Raw genomic sequence first — 20,021 nt, 5'->3', positions numbered from 1 at the left:
AGGCGGTTAAAAACGTAAGTACATGCTGTCCTTGGTTATGCTAAATGACGATGTATGTAAGAAAATGTAACTTTATTATTGAACGTCGCATTCGTGCTAATCACTGAATGCATCGTATTCCGTTTTATAAATTATAAGTATATGCTTCGTTCGTAGCTATTCGAATTCAGTGAAAGCATTTTCGTAGAGTTCACAAACAATTTGACTACGGTGGATTCAGTGATAGCCCTGATTATAAAAGTTTGCCACACTGTTGCAACTGCTCAGCCGATACTGTTCTGTTGTTGTTGTTGTTGTAGCGGCTAGTCAACCTCGCTCTAATCGGCTTGTAAAAAGGTAAGTACATGCTGTCCTAGGTTATGCTAAATGACGATGTATGTAAGAAAATGTAACCTTATTATTGAACGTCGCATTCGTGGTAATCGGGGCCATCACTGAATCCATTGTATTCCGATTTTCGTGAAATATACAAAAACTCGATCACTAAATCATAGCTAAAAAAAGGAAGGAATTAAAAGTATATGCTTCGTTCGTAGCTATTCGAATTCATGTTGTGGTTCTGCTTGTTCTGGGAGGGAGCGGTGCCAGGTTAGGCATGCTGGCAGCCCGGCTTGAGCTCGTCGGCCATAGGTGTGGTCCTTGCCACAACTTCCAACCCTCAGCCACCAACAAAAAAACAATATCATGCCTGGGAAAAGAAATAGACACGTAACTATAGAGAAACAGATTCAGAGATAGCGTTAGAAGACTGTCCTGTCAGGTGGAGACATCCCACCCCATCTGTGTGTAAAGAGACAGCCTTGAACTCCACTGAGGCTACGATCACGCGAGTGGAGTTCCCTTTATTGACCGTAGTTCGTACGTCAAATCGTCATGTCAAGTCAGTAGCCCGTCCTTTAGATATCTATTAATTTTGCATATACTAGTACACCTTAGTACAGGTTATCTCCCCGTTTTCTTTTGTTCGTACGGTTGCAAAAAAAAACTAGTATATGTGCATATGTATGTTTAGCTATAATAATATGAATAGTTCACTGAAATGTCACTCACCTGTTCACTCCGTGGTACCAGCATCGGGAGAGCAAACGCCAAAAAAACAAAGCTGTGGGAGGGACAACTATTTACATACATATATGCATATATAATTCAGTCATGATAAGTGTTGAATGGAAATGATTCTTAATCGAGTTCACACATTAGTACTAGTGGATTAGTGGCGAGTCAGCGATCAGTTCCACGCGACTACGTCTACCCGCAGGACAAAAAGCGGTGAATAAAAACTGAAGCTATTACACTAAAATTTGTTTAACAAAAAATATAACCAAAAAAATCGGAACCTAAGTGGAACTTTACTATGTTTGAAAGCCCATAAAAAACAAGGCAATACGAATAATAATTTAACCGAATCCAAGCCACTACTCCTGTATGTGTGACTGCTTTTACACAGTTCAAGTATTGAATTCAATTCTGCTCGCATGTGGAAGAGAGGGGGTGAGAAGAAAAGGGACGAGTACACATGCGTCTGTACCGTCAAGTCGTTTCAACTTTCTTGCTTTGCTTTTCGCATTTTCGTTGCTTCCCATTTAAAGAACCAAAAACTTGAATACAACAGAATTGAAACGTGTAAAAGCAAATAGAATACACAAAAGAGAATGAGCAAGAATTGCTTTCAAGTACTTGAATCATGTAAATCGGGTGTATGTGGGTGTGTACGCTTTCCAGTATTTCTTATGGGTGCTGTTCGATTTATGCCCATATATGAATACGTATCCGTGGGATGAGCGATGTCGCAGCTCTTGTACACTGGTCCAAAAAAAACCCGAGGTCCTATGTGCTACCTTACCACAATAAATTTGGAATCCACACATCTATGCTCAAGTGTTGCATTTTATTTTGTTTATGCATACGTTTGCCCTCCTGTTCACCCCATCCTCATAGTCTATGCCTATTAGGCCAGCTTATTTTATGTTAGCAGCTTAGGTGTATCATTTATATCATTTTTTCCTTTGTAAAATTACGTCTCAATTTACTTTAGTTGAGTCAATCTACTTTAGTTAACTTATTTTTGTTCTAATAAAAACCCGCATGTCCATTACATCATCTTCCTGTTTTTCACCTTATGCCAATTTATTTAGGACAATTCTTACACGCGTCACAATCAATAAATGTAATCAAAAAGGCCTGCTTACCCCGAACAAGGCGGGAATAGTAGTTTCTTTTGGACTGCTGAATGTCCCGGTGGCTGACGGTATTCAGTACCCCTAACTGTTTATTGCTAAACAACAAGCTGAATATTAATACCTCCGCACTTTAAACTGCCTTCACCAACTGTGATTTTTCTATTAATTTTGTTACTAAGCTGGTGATCGTATCTAGGTTTAACAAAAAAAATCCTCCTTCACAACCCACAAACGAGCCGTTCGGTTTGACACGTCCCTCTTCGAACTTTCTATTTCAACTAGTTGGACATCGAACATTCACACCAAATACGCGTACATCGAACGCGACTGGTCAGGCGGTGACAGAATTAGATCGGTTATGGGCACAGTCTTGCCCGCGGCCAAAGCTCTTTCAAGCTTTCTATACATTTTGTATAGGCGCGTGCAGAGGAAGAGCTCTCTCTGCTCGTCGCTGTATTAGATACTCAGCTGCGCTGCATATGGGTTGTAGGTATAGGTTGAGATAGTTTAGGTTGCAGAATACACGCACAAACAAACACTTGGCTTCTTGACCAAATGGCTTCGTTACAGGCTCACACCCGCCGATGGTGGCTGCATCATGGAGCGTGTGCGTAAAGGAGTTCCTAACGTAGCCTGCCAACATTCTTATCCTGCACCCGACGTGTGGCGTCGACCCATGCCCAAGGCCGGGCACATCTCTACTGTTGAGTTCCTTTGCCATCCAGCCCTGTGATTTCAGTTGCTAATATTCCCCACCTATCACTGGGCATCACTACTACATACATGCCATATCACAGACTCGCATTCTTATAAGTAGACTTACTCCTACATACCATGTTAATGAAAACTTGTTTTAAGCCATATCACAGTCATGCGCTATTATTACTACATCACAGTCGGAAGTCATAATTTTTATCACAGGTATCTATCCTAATGGCCTTATTCATAAAAAATAAAGTAGGTTTAAAGAGCTTTATAAAATGACGTTTTTATACATTTTTCAGTTTATAAACTTTTTTAACGCTACTTTCTTTTTTATGAATAAGGCCATAAAACTATATCACAGTTGCTGGTAACTATACCAATCGTCAGGTAGATAACCAAATATAAATAACTAAATAAACATATACGTGTGTAGAGATAAATAAATAAATAAATAAATACATACAAAATCCAAATAAATTAATAATAATACACAAGAATCTACGTTAAGAAAGACATACACGTAAATGCACGCTAAGACACCTTCAACAATAATAACAAGCGAATATCTAGAACTGCACTAAGATCACTAAACGAAAAAGGCAACAAAGGTATCTTTGGCGTGGTATACCCCTATGCTCTTTCCAGGAGTGTCCCCCATAAAAAATTAAATTAAAATTTCGGCGGTATACCACCTGTCCATTTTGGATTTAACCTCTTTCGCCCTGGTGTTGTAGATTTTCTCGCCCCTAGCATACGCTCGCTTCAGGGAGTCAAAGACCTTACTCCTAATCAGTTGCTGTTTATCTTCTCGTAATTCTACTCTACACTCTACATCTTTGATCGACCCCAGTCTTCGTAAGATTGCATATGATCCGCCGTCCTTCACCATAGGCATTCCGTATACAGTAAAGTAAGGGGACTCCTCTGTGGCAGAGTGTACTGCGCTCCTTAATGGGAAAGCTGCATCCCTGACACATTGGTCCCAATTTTTCTGAGTTTCACCAATATAAGCCCTTATCATTTGCAATACCGACCTATTTACTCGCTGGTCAGCATTTGCTTGTGAGGAGTAGAAAGCGGTTCGTATATGCCTCGTACCGTACTTGTCCAAGAAAGAGGTGAACACCTCTGATACGAAATGTTTGCCATTGTCCGAATGTACAAACTCCAGAACTCCGAAAACATGAAAAACCTCTCTTTCGAGGAACTGTACTACTTTTGCAGCTATCGCTCGAGGCATAGGCTTAAGGAAAACAAATTTGGAGAAATGGTCTAGACATACAAACATAAACACATTTCCATCCTTTATACGAGGATAGGGTCCCATAAAATCGACGTAAAGACGTTGGAAAAGTCGCTCAGTTATTTGTTGTTTGCCCATTGGCGGCTTTTGAAAATTATAATGGGTCTTATCGTTTTGCATACGTCGCAATTCTTAACCTGTCAGTAATACTTCTCACGCAAACGGGCAATCGTCTTGTGGACTCCACCGTGGCCTGCAGAAGGTGAGTGATGTGCCGCTTCCACCAAATCCAACCTCAGCTCGGAAGGCACCCAAAGATTCCAGGTATGGTCCTCTTGAAGCTCATCTCTATTAAATTGAGTCCGTTCGTATATATATCCGTCCGATACGCACAGTTCGGGTAGTTTGTCTTGTCTCGTGGTAATGGTCTGTTTTAGTTCTTCGTACTCGGCACTCTTGAAATAAGGTGAGTCAAGGCACACGTCCATTATCCGGTCTGCCAACCTGATTTCCTCAACATCCATTCGTGAGAATGTGTCGGGTACTACGTTTTGTGCTCCCTTGCGGTGTTGGATATCGAAATTAAAAGCTTGCAGCTTCAGACTCCACCTAGCCAGTCTACCGCTTAGGTCCTTCTAACCCATTAACCATTTAAGGCTAGCGTGGTCTATTAGAATTGTGAAGGGCAGGCCCTCCACATATGGTCGAAAACGCTTCACACTGAGCACTGCTGCATAGCATTCTAACTCTGTCACACTATAGTTTCGTTGGGCCTCGTGCAGCTTCGCCGACATATACGCGATCGGTCGCTCGTTTCCGTCCTTGTCCAACTGAAAAAGTACCCCGCCCACTCCGTCCGTCGAAGCGTCGCATTAAATGTAAAAACGTTAATGGTACTCCGGGTGCACCAAAACCGCTGCGGAAATAAGACTTTGCTTCAGTTGCTCAAACGCCTCAATAGCTTCGTCCGTCATGTCAAACCTTTTGATTTTCTCTTTGGTGAGAAGGTCTTGCAGCGGTGCTGCAATGGTTGCGTAATTTTTAATAAAACGTCGGTACCACCCTTTCAGGCCCAGAAACCGCCTGAGCTGCTTCGGGCTCTTTGGTTGCGGAAAATCTCTCATCGCTGCAACTTTGTTGGCATCTGTACGTATGCAACCGCCGCCCACCACGTAACCTAAATAACGAGCCTCTTTGAAACAGAACTTGCTTTTCTCTACATTTATCGTGAGTTTCGCGTCACGCAAACTCTTAGCGACCTTTTCCAATATTAACATGTGCGACTCAAAATCTACAGAACAAACTAACCAATCATCTAGGTAAAGAAACACATATTCACGTAAAGCGGTCGGAAGGACCTTGTCCATAAGACGACACATACGTTGAACAGCGTTACATAGTCCGAATGGCATAACTGTAAACTGGTATAGTGGCCTGCCAGGTACGGTGAATGCTGTTTTCTCCCTAGATTTTCTTCTAAAGGGATTTGCCAAAAGGCATCTTTTAGGTCAATAGCTGAAATGAAGTGCGTGTCCTGCAGCCTGCTAAGTATTCCACCTATATGGGGCAAGGGATATGCGTCTTTAATAGTCCGTTCATTCACCTTCCTGGCTTCCAAGCACAGCCGGTTTTTTGTTCCTTTGATGACAAGTGAAACTGGCGAGCTCCAGCTGCTATTACTTTCTTCAATAACGCCCATGCTGAACATTCTATCTAATTCGGCAAATACTAGCTTCTGAATAGCAGGTGAGATCGGGTAGTGTCTTTGTTTGACGGGAACATTTTCATCCACTATTTCGATCACTTGCTCCTCTATATCAGTCCTACCTAACCCAAACTGGGCGAATGATGGAAATTCGGATTTCACTTTTTCTAACACATAATTATGCGCTGTAGAAAGGGTGTGCTGCAGCGCATCAAATGTGAGGTCACACTCGGGTGGTGCGAGCTCTGAAACAACCATATCACGTGTGCGTTCATTAATTCCTTTACTAACTACGTTCATTTGGAAGACACGCCAAAAATCAATTCCTAAGTACACTTCTTGAGTTAGCGCACTATAAGGAATTCTAATTCCTTTGTTATTCCATCCCAAATGATCGGAAGTGTTATCACGCCCACTACTAGCGTCTCGCCACCGTTTGCGGTGCGGATGTTCTGCCCGTCAAGATGCGTTATACGGTCTTCCATTCCCTTTAGAAACCTTGTTGCTCCTTTGCTAAGGCAGCTGGCACATGCTTCCGAATCTAACAATGCCAGGACCTCGTGCCCGCCAATGTTCGTGCGCGCAAAAAAAGATTATCACCTTTGAGGGTCACTATAGTGGCAACGATTTTTTGCCGTATTCTTCAAAGCGTTCGATGTTTTTCCCTCATCTTTTGGATCTTTCTGTAACTCCTACCCTTCCGCTTAGATGTCACCTCTTCCATAAAAATTCTCTTCCTAACTTCATCATCTTACTTTTTTCTCTCGTGCAAAATTTTCGAACAAAAACAGATTCTCCCTAGCTATCAACTTTACAATTTTCATTCCTTACACCCTGATGCCTCAAAATCTTTACTTTCTGACTTCTTCTTTACTATTACCTAAGTTTCCGGGGGCTTCTGATTCTGGGTAGAGTGCCCGGCCATCTCCGCCAGGGCCCGGTTTTCCGCCTCGGGCTTGAAAACACAAAAGGACGCATCATCACCACAAGCAAAACATTTCATACTATGGAACAACGATTTACATTTGTTATCCTTTGCTGCTTCTGCCAGGTTCTTTATGTAGAACTCCACCGGCATCCCACAAGCGAAGCATAACATGAGGTGGAAGGGTGAAGAGCAAAACATTTGACTTAGGACGCTACTAACAATTTGGGACATACTACCACCATGAGGATTGGGATTAAAGGATGTGGACTTGGATTTTGACGGTTCACGAGGATTGGCGGTACCAGGCACGCTACCAATACTTTTTGCGATTCCTGCTATCTCTATTAAGAGCTTCCAACCTTATGTTTTCTGCCAACTCACTTTCTTTTTCCCATTTGCAATCTCTAGCCCCTAATTCGCTTACTATCCTGTTTCTGGTTCTGTTTTCTTTAATTAATTTTTCAGCTCGCTTGCACTCACTCTTGAGTTCTGCTAATGTCTCTGTTCTAGTTGCAAAGGTCAAATTTGCCAAATATGGCTTAAGGTTTCCTTTGATTATTTTCACAAGCTCGGCTTCGGGGATTTTCTTTCTGGGAGGGAATGTGAGGTCATGGACCTCGGAATAGGATTCTTCGAACGTTTCCTGTGAATTTTTTTTTCTCTGCATTATCTCTTTAATTACTTCATAATCCGAATCTGCTGATTTGAACTGAGACACTAATTCAGACTTTAATTCAAAATAGCCGAAGTCTTTGTCCTCTGCGTGATCTTCCAGGATCTGCCAATACCATTTTAGCGCATTCCCGGTCACCAAGCAGTGGAAGTCAGCAAACAATTGTTCGAAAGGAAGTTTATATTGGTCCCTCATTCGTTCCAAGCGATCCAAATATACCTTTTTCCTATTAACGTATCGTTCTGAACTTATGGGCCCTGTTCTATCTATATTGTTATCTCCCTCTCTATCTTGACCTGGTGTTGACGTTGTTGGCGGGGCAGGGGGAGCAAAAGGGGCATGCATCGATGCCTCTACGTCCGCAACTCTGTGACTAAGCTGTGAAACGTCTGTCCTCATCTTTCTCATCTCGTCCATGCATTTGTCCATGGCACGGTTTTGTTGCATTATTAGCGTCATCATCTGCCCTAACTGGTCAACACGGTTTGTCATGGGTTCAGCTGCAACACCCTGACTTCCAACTCCGGCCTCCTGTGTAGCTTGAGTTCGTTCTCCGCCCACGGCACCTTCAACCATGTCATTACGCTCCGTTTCTTCTTCCGACATTTCTAACACCCCCTCCAACTTTCTTGAGAAACTCAGTGAGTTATCGGACGTGTTTATTATTATTTTGTTCGTGATGTTACAGCCTGGTCGCGGTTCTACCTCTGTACTCAACCGCCCAAATACTCTGGCCGAGCAACGATTGAAAAAATCCGTTGGGAGAAAATATATTGCATGTTCGATACCTGTATCGATTTGCGTTGATATGGATCCTACAACCTGGTTTTCAAGTGCTCTAGCAATGCTACGAGTAACTCTCCTATCACATGCTATAATTCCCAAGCCTGTCCTCCGCGTATCTTCACTATTCTCACGATTCTCCATTCACTCGTAAAAAAAAACTAATTCGACGCTAACCGCGGATATTATTATTATTATTATTATTTTTTTTAGTAAAATTTCCGAACGCAGTCGCCAAAAAAGTGAAAAATTCCACAAACAAATCAACCAAAAATCCAAATATTCTTCAGTATTCAGTGATTCAATTAAAATCTAAGTATTTATCTTTAGCAAAGAAACAAAGAAACAACAAAATTGAAAAACTTCAATCAATTGTACCTATAATGCCTCAGTTATGCATACTTGTCTTCACTTGACTTGACTTGAGAAGTGTCACATAACGATTCTGTTTAATGAATTTTCTGTAAAAGTGATTAGCCAACACCTAATCGAACATAACTTTACTTGCAAGTCTGTTGAATTTTGATTTTCTACGGAAAGTCCAAGTGAGATTTAATATTAGTGATGCCACTTGCGTTTGTTTACTTGATTTTGACAATTCTCTTCACACACTTGACATTTAATCAAGCACAGACGCTTGGCGCTTTTTTGGATTTTGACAAAAAGTAAGCATTATTTGTTAAATAAAAGCTAAATTTTCGTTTATTAAATGATACTTTTGTCATTTTCAGAATGATTGACGAGGAGCGGTTGATTGACTTGGTGCGTGACAATGAAGTCCTGTACAATAAAACCTGCGTGGGCTCCAGGTTGCCAGCAAAGAAGTTGGCGGCTTGGGCTGCAATATCGCGGGAGCTTGGCGCGACAGGCTTGTGTAAAAATCCTAAATTGGAGTTGTATGAACAATATCCTTTTACGTTTTTAGAAGAGCAGTGTACCAAGCGCTGGATTTCACTACGTGAGCGATATACCCGCGAATTGCGGAAGCTTGACGCCCCGTCAGGAAGTGCGCCGGCTTCGCAGCCGACCTGGCACTTCTCAACCAATATGGCTTTCCTTAAGCCGTTCATAGCACCAAGACCGTAAGTAGTTTGGTTTCTTTTACTTTAGTATAGTTACTGATAGAATGCCCGATTTTCAGCACTCGATGCACTATAAATATTCTGGACACAAGCTATGGAAGCACGCTGTCTGAGCAATCTCCGCAATCGCCGCTTCTGCTTCCGTTGGCAGATGAGAACGAAGAAGGGTACCCTGAAAGATATTCAGGCGATCCCGTGGCGTCGACGCCTAATATATTTAAAAAAAGAAAGCGGCGGGATCAGAGTGACGACGGCGAGTTTAGTGAAGTTTGCCAGCTGTTTAAAGAGGTGCAGAAGGACCGATTGGCGGAGAACAAAACTTTGCGGTCGTTTGGCCAGATGATTGTAGCATCTATTGGCGGGATGAATGAAAGGAAGCAGGCGAAAGCGATCCAAATAATCACAAATGCTGTGATGGCATTAAAATTAGAGCCTGACGACTAATGTCAAATCGTAATACAGTCTTTTTTGTACAATATTCATAATCGGCCCTATCGCGAATTTCAAGTGAACAAATATTTCCAAAAACTATAAAGCAAAACATACAAAGTTCATTCTACAACAAACATTATGAATATTGTACGAAAAAATACTATTTGCTCATTTTTGCTCGCTATTTTAGATTTTTTTCGAACTGCTAACAAAGTAACCAAAACGTTTATCAACACGATTTTCACAATACTTTACAGGTTATTGAAATGTTGTTAACATAATGTTTTTAAATGCTTTGCATTGTTATGTATGTAAATGAAGTAGTAATGTATTTTCTTAAAAAAAAAAAACGGTACCTGAAGTAAAGTTAATTTGTAACGTTTATTGTTTTGTTTGTTATCCGCAAAATAATAGAGTGCGATCTTTTGACCAGTTTTGACTATTTCTTTTTTGTTTATTTAAATATTATTTGTTTATAAAAGTGTAGCGTGTTATTCAACAAACACCATGTAAAGTCGAATTTAAAACTTTGTATACAAATTTAACCAAAATTTCAAACTTTTTAATCAGAATTTTAACAATTTTGGTATGCAGATTTATAGCCCATTTAATTCTAGTGTAACGAAGTGCAAGTCTCAAGTTGGTAAAAAAGCCCGGTGATTTTTGAGAATTTTTTTTTTTTTTATGGCAGTGTCTTCCATATAAGAGAAAGAGTCGAACATACTTTGTATGGAAAAAATGCGAAACACCTTCAACCAAAAAAAAATCTCAAAAATGATCAAAAGATCGCACTCCTATTATTTTGTGGGTAACTGTATATACATACATGTACGTATTTCATTTACTTACATATATGAATTCTTGTCTTGTAATTTGTTTTGTACCTAATATAAATAAAAGTATTTTTATAACGTTTTAAATATATGGTCTTTGTATTTCAGCTTTAAATTTTATGTATGTAGATACATATGTATTTCAAAGTGCTACACAGCAAATAGTGTAAATTTAATAATACTTTAATAATTGAGGGATTCATAAAGGTCTAAAAGCGTTTACTAAAGTTTACTAAATACAGTATCGGACATATCATTTGCAACAAATTTCAAAATGATATTATTTGCAGCTTATGTTGATTTATTTTTAAGAATTTTCATTTAAAATATAGTGCGATCTATGTATAACAGAAACCACAGAAATAAAAATTAAAAAAATTGCACGATGTTCACAAAAATTAAAACTTAACTCAAACTTAAAAAAATTCTCATCAAAATTTCAAATATAGTTCATACTACACCAAAAAAACATAAAAATAAAATCTATAAACTTTGTGCAAAACTCAGGAAAATTCAATAAATTTGCAACTTTTTATTTAGATTTTTCAGTAAAATTAAAAGTATGCAGTTTTAAAGTCCATTCAATTCTAGTATAACAAAGTGCAAGGTTGAAGTTGCTAGAAAATCGGGTTAATTTTTGGCAATTTTTTCACGCCGGTTCTTCCATATAAAGTATGATCGACAATTATAATTAATAATTATTTATTGTATGGAGAAAATGAGCAGCACCTTTCACTAAAAAAAAATCTTTAACCTTGCACTTTGTTATACTAGAATTGAATGGGCTTTACTCGTAAAACTGCATACTTTTAATTTTTCTAAAAAATCTAAATAAAAAGTTGCAAATTTATTAAATTTTCCTAAGTTTTGCACAAAGTTTATAGATTTTATTTTGTTGTTTTTTGGTGTAGTATGAACTATATTTTTATAAAAAATTATCGAAAATAAATTTGAATAAAAAACTTTCCATATCTTGCGAAAACATAGCTTTGCCCGACGCTTCAGCTTTAGCTTAGAAATCTGCAATCAAAAATATATTGAATTTTTAGAATATAAATAAAAGTTTAATAAAATAATTGATACTAACTTATCTGTTCATTTGAAATGGAACTGCCCCTTGATTTTGTAAATAATCTGCTAAGACATCTCTGAGACGGAATGCAGTCGTAGTCGTTTCGCCGAGATGATGTAATCGATGGTAATGGACCTCCTGAGTTCTCGTGATCAAGACGCCATCGTCCATTTTCTGAGGATTCGTCCGCGTTGTCCGTATCAACAAAGTCATCAGGACAATACCAACGTTGATGGTCATTTAGCATGATGAAGTTGTGGAGGACGAGGCATCCTAAAACAATTTTCTCACTATTATCCGGGGAACATTCAATTGTTTTACGCAAAATACGACAGCGAGCAGTCAAAATTCCAAAGCTATTTTCAATAACTCGACGGGCTCGCGATAGTCGATAATTAAAAATGGTTTTGCTTTGCAGTAGTTGAGTCCCTGGATACGGCCGCATTAAATTTTCCTTTAAAGGGAATGCTGCATCGCCAACAAAAAAATGAGGGAAATCCAGCCTGGAGCCATTCCACAAAGGAGTTTTTGGAGGTAAAGGCAAACGGTTTTGAAGGAGTGAGCGTCCAAAAGCGGCTTGTTGGAAAACACCTTTAAATTTAAATAAAGTCAGTAAATGTCAAAAGTTGTAAAATCTATGTTACCTCCATCGCTTTGTCCACCGTAACTTCCAATATAAGCAGAAGTAAAAGTATATTTTGCATCACAGGTAGCCATAAGTACTATGCTAAAAATTTTCTATAGTTGTAGTATAATGACCCTGAATTGTTGGGGCATGTGATGGCAATATGTTTCCCATCGACAGCTCCGACACAATTTGGCATATTCCAGAGCTTCAGGAAATCTCGCGCAATGTGCACGTATTGTGATGTAGTCGGTTCGCTGAGGTATGTCGGGGACAAAGCGGTCCATATCACCTCACACACACAATATTGCGTACAGTAGTTTTACCCAATTTGTGTATGGAAGCAATAATTACACCGATTATTAAAGAAGTAAAACATTATAGTAAACTACAAATGTGCAATGTGAGAGGATTTGAATGATTGGTTTCAATTGTATTTGGTTTAAAAAAACTAAAAATAACTTACAATACATTTATTCAATCCCTGGAATGTGTAAAAATAGGTTTTTACTTACATTAACAATTTATGCACTTCAAGACTGTTTTTTATTAATGCGGTAAGGCTCTGGAACTCCCTTCCACTGTCCTTGAAGAACGCGTTGCACATAGGCAACTTCAAAAACTCGTATTTAACTTTTTTTCTTCCAAGCGTGATCAAGAATAGTGAATAAGCTTACCTTTGTTTTATTTTAGAATATATGATTTGTAATTCAACGTATACATTACCTTAATCTATATTGTAATATTAATTATTATCTGTACTTTTTATTTTATTTTTTGCAATTTGTTTGTATCATTGTGCAAGTAAAGATTACATCTTAATGCACTAATGGTTTCAATATAATATTAAATAAATAAATGAATATATAAATATAAATATATATATATTATTGTTATTGCTAGACGCTCTTCGGGCCTAACTTGCTGCTTGGGGTTTTGAAGGAATTGGCCCACCAAATTCAGAAGCATGTCGTATATTGTACGCCTCATCCTGGCCAAACCGAACAACTTATCATCTTCCTCCTTGGCTTTCAGGAAAACTTTGATGAAGTACCCGTTGGGTCTTCGGTCCTTATTGATTGGGTGAACTGCCCAGCGACGGATTCTTCTTGATTTCTGCCGTCGTTTGTAGATGCGAAGAACGTTTAGGAGTAAAAAGTCAAGAAAAGACTGCATCCAAGTTTGCGGAAATTAGTTTTTAATATCACCAAAAGAATCACTGATTGCTGAAATTTATTTGCTCATACGCTAATCGGCATTTTACTATTAATGAAAAATCCAGAATAAAATGACAGCTCAAAGACAGCTGATGAAGATGCCAGATTGCATGCGCTATGTGGAGTATAATCAGCTTTGTGTTGGCCATGTGGTACAAGTTTAAGCAGAAGTATTACTAAGTATGCATAACTGAGCCATAAGCGTTTATGCATGTGTATGTGCCAGTATGTATGTATATCCCTTTTTTCACTTCAGAAATATCTTAACTAATAAACCACCTTCACCAAACGCAAAGAAAAGAAAAAAAATAAATAAAAAAAATATATATATATATGTACCTACGTATGTATATACATATGTAGATAAAAAAAGCAAAATAATAATAAACGTGATAATTCATAAACTCAGGTAAAATATAAAGAAAGTATAATTAGGGATAAATAGAAGAAAAAAAAATATGTTACGGCAATCTTATATTCCTTTAATAGGTGCACTTAGTAAAAGAATAAATACGTGAACTTTACCTTCAAACCTTTTCCTTTTTTTGTAGGATAATAGTATTGGTGTGGGGTGCCCTCGGACTGTATCGGTTCAAGTCAATGTCATATAAATTCCCCATTCGGTTAGACGCGCCCCTTCAAGCTATAATTGACCTGGGCCTTTGTAGCTGCGAACGCGTCCAATTTAAATTAATATAAACTACCCCATACCCCCTTGAAACCGTGTAGCAAACCTCACAAGAGCCAGTTGCCGCAACCTACTCATGGGTAGCCTGCCATCGGCTTCTATATAGAAACAAATAAAGTATTTGATTGAAACATCTGTTGTCTTGCATTAGGATATCTCTTGTTCAAACTTTTGAAAGTTCGTAAAGGTACTCCCAAGGCAAGATCAACATACCTACCCCCCTGTTATCTACTATACACATTCACCATGGTCCGAGCCTAGGTGAAGCTGTCCAATAGAAGCCTACACTGTCCGAAGAAGAAAAAAAAGAAAATTGATCGAAGTAGAAAAGATAAAGAAGAGTAAGCAGATTTAAATGGATAGTACAGGTAATTTACGAAATCTATAAAGAAACGATGTTGAGCTATTGCACGTTGGGTGCCATTGTTGTGGTTCTGCTTGTTCTGGGAGGGAGCGGTGGCAGGTTAGGCATACTGGCAGCCCGGCTTGAGCTCGTCGGCCACCAACAAAAAAACAATATCATGCCTGGGAAAAGAAATAAGACACGTAACTATAGAGAAACAGATTCAGAGATAGCGGTAGAAGACTGTCCTGTCAGGTGGAGCCATCCCACCCCATCTGTGTGTTAAGAGACAACAGCCTTGAACTCCACTGAGGCTCCGACCACGCGAGTGGAGTTCCCTTTCCTGGCCGTAGTTCGTACGTCAAATCGTCATGTCAAGTCAGTCGCCCGTCCTTCATAGTGATCAACTACCCACTATACTATTCCGCTAAACTACTAGTGGATATATATTCCAAAGGTGAAAACTCTGTGCTACTATGACACACGTAACGGGTGATTTTTTTGAGGTTAGGATTTTCATGCATTAGTATTTGACAGATCACGTGGGATTTCAGACATGGTGTCAAAGAGAAAGATGCTCAGTATGCTTTGACATTTCATCATGAATAGACTTACTAACGAGCAACGCTTGCAAATCATTGAATTTTATTACCAAAATCAGTGTTCGGTTCGNAAACTCTAACCAAAATTACATGAGGAAAGTATAACTTAAAATTACCAAAGATAATTCATTCGTCAGGTGGGAACAGATGGAATTGAAATTCAGCGAAAAAGGTAAGAAAAATAATTAGTAATAAAACGATATAACTCAAAAATACTAAATATAATCTAATTATGAATTCCGAGTAAGTGGTTAAATTCAGCAAAGAGGGTAAAGGAAGTTATACCGAAAAAGGCATAACTTAAACATTAAAATATTTAAAGTTTTAAGTTTGATTAAAAGATATTAGAATTCAGCGCGAAAGGCGAAAAAAACTTAGCTTAAAATGGTGAAAAATCCTCAATTTGATATAGTAGTGTAAAGTGCTAATCCAGTGCATATCACAGCTTAGAAAGAAAATAAAGGGAATACGGTTTCTACTGCTAGCGCTAATTGCGTTTGTGCAAGATAAAAAAGTAAATCGAGATAAGAAAAATAATAAAGACAGCGAATGTAGTGCCTACAGCCGGTGCAACGGCGAAATCGAGCTCTTTCACTCCAACGAGTCAACGGCGAGCGCAGGTAGGAGGAACGGCGCTGGAAATAATGGGCGAGTAGAAATAAAGGGTGAACACACCAAAACTGCGACACTTTGGGAAGCTTANATTAATCAGTTTACTTTATTGGACATTAAACCAACCACACGAATGCGTACAGTGCGTACAGAAGAGAATATTGCGTCTGTTTCTGAGAGTGTTGCTGAAGACCGTGAAATGTCGATTCGTCGCCGTTCGCAGCAATTGGGTTTGCGAAACACATTTCGAACCGAACACTGATTTTGGTAATAAAATTCAATGATTTGCAAGCGTTGCTCGTTAGTAAGTCTATTCATGATGAAATGTCAAAGCATACTGAGCATCTTTCTCTTTGACACCATGTCTGAAATCCCACGTGATCTGTCAAATACTAATGCATGAAAATCCTAACCTCAAAAAAATCACCCGTTATATCTAACTTAAACCTACTTTATGGTAACCTTTAGATATTTATTAATTTTGCATAAACTAGTACACCTAAGTACAGGTTATCTCCCCGTTTTTTTTGTTCATACGGTTGCAAAAAAAACTAGTATATGTGCATATGTATGTTTAGCTATAATAATATGAATAGTTCACTGAAATGTCACTAACCGGTTCACTCCGTGGACGTTGGTACCAGCATCGGGAGAGCAAATGCCAAAAAAAATACATACATATATAATTCAGTGATGATAAATGCTGAATGGAAATGATTCTTAATCGAGTTCACTCATTAGTACTAGTGGATTAGTAGCGAGTCAGCGATCAGTTCCACGCGACTACGTCTACCCGCAGGACAAAAACCGGTGAATAAAAACTGAAGCTATTACACTAAAATTTGTTTAACAAAAAATATAACCAAAAAAATCGGAGCCTTAGTGGAACTTTAGTATGTTTGAATGCCCACAAAAAACAAGGCAATACAAAACTACACGTGGTGAAATGAACATCGGTGAAAAAGCACGCGGTAATACGAATAATAATTTTACGTTAATTTCTTAATGAGAAATAGAAAATCTACCGGGAACAAAAAAAACTGACGGGCGCTTATGTGCCGGGATCAGAGACTAAAAATGCTGAAGGTTACGTAGTTCAAATAGCGATTCTAAAAATCAATTACTTTAAAAAAATATTTTTTTTTCTACAGAATTCAGTTGTGAAACTCTAACCAAAATTACATGAGGAAAGTATAACTTAAAATTACCAAAGATAATTCATTCGTCAGGTGGGAACAGATGGAATTGAAATTCAGCGAAAAAGGTAAGAAAAATAATTAGTAATAAAACGATATAACTCAAAAATACTAAATATAATCTAATTATGAATTCCGAGTAAGTGGTTAAATTCAGCAAAGAGGGTAAAGGAAGTTATACCGAAAAAGGCATAACTTAAACATTAAAATATTTAAAGTTTTAAGTTTGATTAAAAGATATTAGAATTCAGCGCGAAAGGCGAAAAAAACTTAGCTTAAAATGGTGAAAAATCCTCAATTTGATATAGTAGTGTAAAGTGCTAATCCAGTGCATATCACAGCTTAGAAAGAAAATAAAGGGAATACGGTTTCTACTGCTAGCGCTAATTGCGTTTGTGCAAGATAAAAAAGTAAATCGAGATAAGAAAAATAATAAAGACAGCGAATGTAGTGCCTACAGCCGGTGCAACGGCGAAATCGAGCTCTTTCACTCCAACGAGTCAACGGCGAGCGCAGGTAGGAGGAACGGCGCTGGAAATAATGGGCGAGTAGAAATAAAGGGTGAACACACCAAAACTGCGACACTTTGGGAAGCTTATAACTTACCCAAAACGAATTCGATATCTTGAAATTCAAACACCATAAGCTGACCACATGGCCTTAGTTGGACGTAGAAGAAATTTCATTTGAATTTGATTCCTAGTTGAGTTAAAAATGGCAACCGAGTTAGAAACGAGACAAACCATTTTGTACGAGTTTATAAATGATCCGGCCTTAAGTACACGTAAAATTGCTCAAAAATTAAAGATTACACTATTCGACAGTTTGCAGGGTTTTAATCGGTACAAATAAGGCCTGGCAGTTACGAGAAAACCAGGGAGCGGGGGTTAGCATGGTCAAAGTGATAAAAACAGTGCTCGGAAGGTTCTCAGTGCGTTTTCGCGAAATCCGAAGATTGTGTCGCGTTATGTTGCAAAACCCGTACGCAGATCGCAGTTTTTCGTCCAAAGGTAAAGCGGAAAGCTTCATTGAGATGTTCTACAGCTCAAACAGCGCCAGACCGAGGCGCAAAGTAGAATGTTACAGCGAAATCCTGCATTCGGAAGATGTATGAATTCTAAATTAAAAAATAAAACTGCATTGTTATGGACTACGAAACCTACTGCTATAAAAATTCAAAATATATTGCAGGTCAAGATTTGTATACTGGTGCAAGTCGTCAAGATGCCCCTGAAAGTTGTAAGCTGAAAATGAAGTCCGAATTTCCAAAAAACCACATGGTTTGGCAAGCTATTTGATCCTGTGGCCGTAAGAGTAGCCCTTTTTCCCATCCGGGACAATGAATGATCAAGTTTATCGGGATGAGTGCCTCAAAAGGCGTTTCAGTCGTTTATCAACAGATAAGGAGTAGGCCACTGTTCTAGGCGGACATGGCAACCTGCCACTATGCCAAGGACACATTGCCGTGGTATAATGCAAATAACATCAATTTTGTACCTCACGACTGCAATCCACCCAATAGCCCAGAGCCACGTCCTATTGGGGAATATTGGTCAATTGTCAAAGNGTACCTCACGACTGCAATCTACCCAATAGCCCAGAGCCACGTCCTATTGGGGAATATTGGCCAATTGTCAAATAAATCTTGCAGAAAACAGTTGAAACAGTGAAAAATATTGAAGAGTGCAAAACATAGTAGTTGTGCGCATCGCGTAAAGTCGATGATGCAGTCGTGCAGAAATGGTGGCGCGTGTGCGATGAAAATACCGATCACTTGCATATGGAGCAAATAATAACTAATATTTTGACATTTTAATAACATCTAAACTTCCAAGTTATATAATACAAGAACAAATAATTTCAAAGCCTTCTAGTTTGTTTCTGGTAGTAATTTCTAAGCGTCGCAGTTTTGGTGTGTTCACCCTTTATGTTCGCTCCTGTCGAACCAAATTCTCTACCCAGATGGATAACATGTATAACTAACTTTTAAACAAAAAAACAGATTCAATACTCATAAAAACTTAGGAGTACCGTAAGTTTCTTCAGTACCCAGTGATCGGAACTAAATCAGATTAGTATGGGACCATGCATGAGATACCATCTTTCCTATAAAAAAAAATTATCGAAATAGAAATAATTCCGACGAATTGGTAACCTCCTTTTTGGCAGGCGGTTAAAAGCGTAAGTACAATGTCGAGCAAAACTGTAACATGTAACACTTTTTATTTCAGCCACCGCTATCTTCCCAAGTTCTAACGACATTCATACTTTTGTTGTATATTCTTATTGGTACACGCCTACTCCCTCTCTCATAAAGATTTGAAGTCAATCCAACAACAATAATAAAACCAGCAGACAAAAATGTAAATTAAGGCATATGTTACAGTTTTGCACTTATATATTTTTAATAATTTTTTGACAATGCTTGACTAAAAATGCTGAAGGTTACGTAGTGCAAATAGCGATTATAAATATTAATTACTTAAAAAAATAAATTTTTTTTTTTTCTACAGAATTCAGTGGTGAAACTCTAACCAAAATTATATGAGGAAAGCATAACTTAAAATTACCAAAGATAATTCATTCGTGGGGTGGGAACAGATGGAATTGAAATTCAGCGAAAAAGCTATTCCAGCATGGTCAATGCTAACCCAGCTTGGCTCATCACAATGGTCAATGCTAACCCAGCTTGGGTCATCACAATGGTCAACGCTAAACCTGCTTGGCTTATCACGATGGTCAACGCTCAACCAGCTTGGGTATCACACGGTGCTTTAAGCATCGCTCCCATTCCACTCCCGGAGTAATTTTTGGTATGGTAGTAAGCTACGGCTTACAAGCCCCACTGGGGCTCTGCATGAATGCATCCCTGAATAAATCCCAGTTCATTGCACAGCAGCCTACGGAGTCCCCCAATTGATACATGGTAAAAGGGTCACATCTTGCGCTACCGCTTCATCAGCCTGCCCGCATATCTCACTCTCGCATAGCAGGCATATGGAGTGCGTGGTTGGCTTGATGTGCACCTATACACCATTCGGGCTCGTTCAGCTCGATTTGCCATGTTTATGTATCGAGCTCAATGAGTCCGAATGGTGTATA

At 38.7% G+C, this 20,021-nt stretch overlaps 1 protein-coding gene and 1 long non-coding RNA gene across 2 annotated transcripts; one reads left to right on the top strand and one right to left on the bottom strand.

Annotated features, from left to right (window-relative positions):
- Positions 1-11,482: 11,482 nt before the first annotated feature.
- LOC108362966 (uncharacterized) lies at positions 11,483-12,468 on the bottom strand. The gene is made up of 2 exons (XM_017616128.1): positions 11,652-12,468; positions 11,483-11,584 (listed from the first exon to the last, which is right to left on the bottom strand). Exons 1-2 carry the CDS (start codon positions 12,079-12,081, stop codon positions 11,577-11,579), a joined length of 438 nt encoding a protein of 145 aa, XP_017471617.1. The 5' UTR covers positions 12,082-12,468; the 3' UTR covers positions 11,483-11,576.
- Positions 12,469-15,198: 2,730 nt separating this feature from the next.
- LOC108362967 (uncharacterized) lies at positions 15,199-19,797 on the top strand. Its single transcript, XR_001847545.1, has 3 exons — positions 15,199-15,283; positions 16,875-16,987; positions 19,433-19,797. It is a non-coding gene; the product is annotated as an uncharacterized LOC108362967 (long non-coding RNA).
- Positions 19,798-20,021: the final 224 nt, after the last annotated feature.

Source organism: Rhagoletis zephyria, unplaced genomic scaffold (genome assembly GCF_001687245.7).
Source record: "Rhagoletis zephyria isolate East Lansing unplaced genomic scaffold, Rhagoletis_zephyria_1.1 Rzeph_scaffold_01154, whole genome shotgun sequence".
Taxonomy (NCBI): domain Eukaryota; kingdom Metazoa; phylum Arthropoda; class Insecta; order Diptera; family Tephritidae; genus Rhagoletis; species Rhagoletis zephyria.
The sequence above is the reverse complement of the archived record's forward strand: the minus strand, read 5'-3'. Positions and strand labels throughout refer to the sequence as shown.